Genomic DNA, 980 nt, shown 5'->3' with positions numbered 1-980 from the left:
TATAAAAATAATTCATACAGATAAAAAGGTTCATTGGTGTAATGAATATGGTAAAGATAAATGTGCCAATTATCTTTGCAGGCATGACAGAAGTCATACTGGAGAGAAACCATCTGAATATACCCAGTATGGTGAAGCCTTTGCATATGACAATCATCCTCAAGGGCATGAAAGAATTCACACTGGAGAGAAACCCTATGAAGATAATCAGTATGGTGAAGCCTTTGTATATCACAGTCAACTCCTGATACATAAAAGAACACATACTAGAGAGAAACCCTATGAATGTAACCAATGTGGGAAAGCCTTTGCATATAATAGTAGTCTCAGGAAGCATAACAGAATTCATACTGAAGAGAAACCCTATGAATGTAATCAATGTGGTAAAGCCTTTTTACAACTTGATAATCTCCAAAGACATAAAAGAACACATACTGGAGAGAAACCTTATGTATGTAACCAATGTGGCAAGGCTTTTTCACAATACAGTTATGTAATTATACATAATAGAACACATACTGGAGAGAAACCCTATGAATGTGACCACTGTGGTAAAGCCTTTGCACGAAATGGTAATCTCCAAATACATAAAAGGATACATACTGGAGAGAAGCCTTATGAATGTAACCAATGTGGTAAAGCCTTTGCATGTTACACTAGTGTTCGAGTACATAAAGGAACACACATTGGAGAGAAACCCTATGAATGTAACCATTGTGGTAAAGCCTTTTCAAGTAATGTTAATCTCCAGGTACATAAAAGAACACATACTGGAGAGAAACCCTATAAATGTAACCAGTGTGGTAAAGCCTTTGCATGTCATAGTAATCTTCAAATACATACAAGAATACATACTGGTGAGAAACCGTACAAATGTAATCATTGTCATAAAGCCTTTTCACAACACAGTTATCTAAAAATACATGAGAGAATACACACTGGAGAGAAACCCTATGAATGTAACCAGTGTGGTAAAGCCT

At 35.8% G+C, this 980-nt stretch overlaps 1 protein-coding gene across 1 annotated transcript in view; it reads left to right on the top strand.

Moving 5' to 3' along the window:
* Znf782 (zinc finger protein 782) overlaps nt 1–980 on the top strand; it is a 4,281-nt gene that overhangs the window by 2,574 nt on the left and 727 nt on the right. The window contains 1 exon segment of the mRNA XM_055597959.1: nt 82–980. This exon segment is cut by the window's right edge and continues 13 nt beyond it. Within this exon segment, the coding sequence (XP_055453934.1) occupies nt 82–980 (899 nt within the window).

This window comes from Psammomys obesus, unplaced genomic scaffold (genome assembly GCF_907164565.1).
Source record: "Psammomys obesus unplaced genomic scaffold, mPsaObe1.curated_primary_1811, whole genome shotgun sequence".
Classification (NCBI taxonomy): domain Eukaryota; kingdom Metazoa; phylum Chordata; class Mammalia; order Rodentia; family Muridae; genus Psammomys; species Psammomys obesus.
This window is presented reverse-complemented; position numbering and strand designations above follow the sequence as displayed.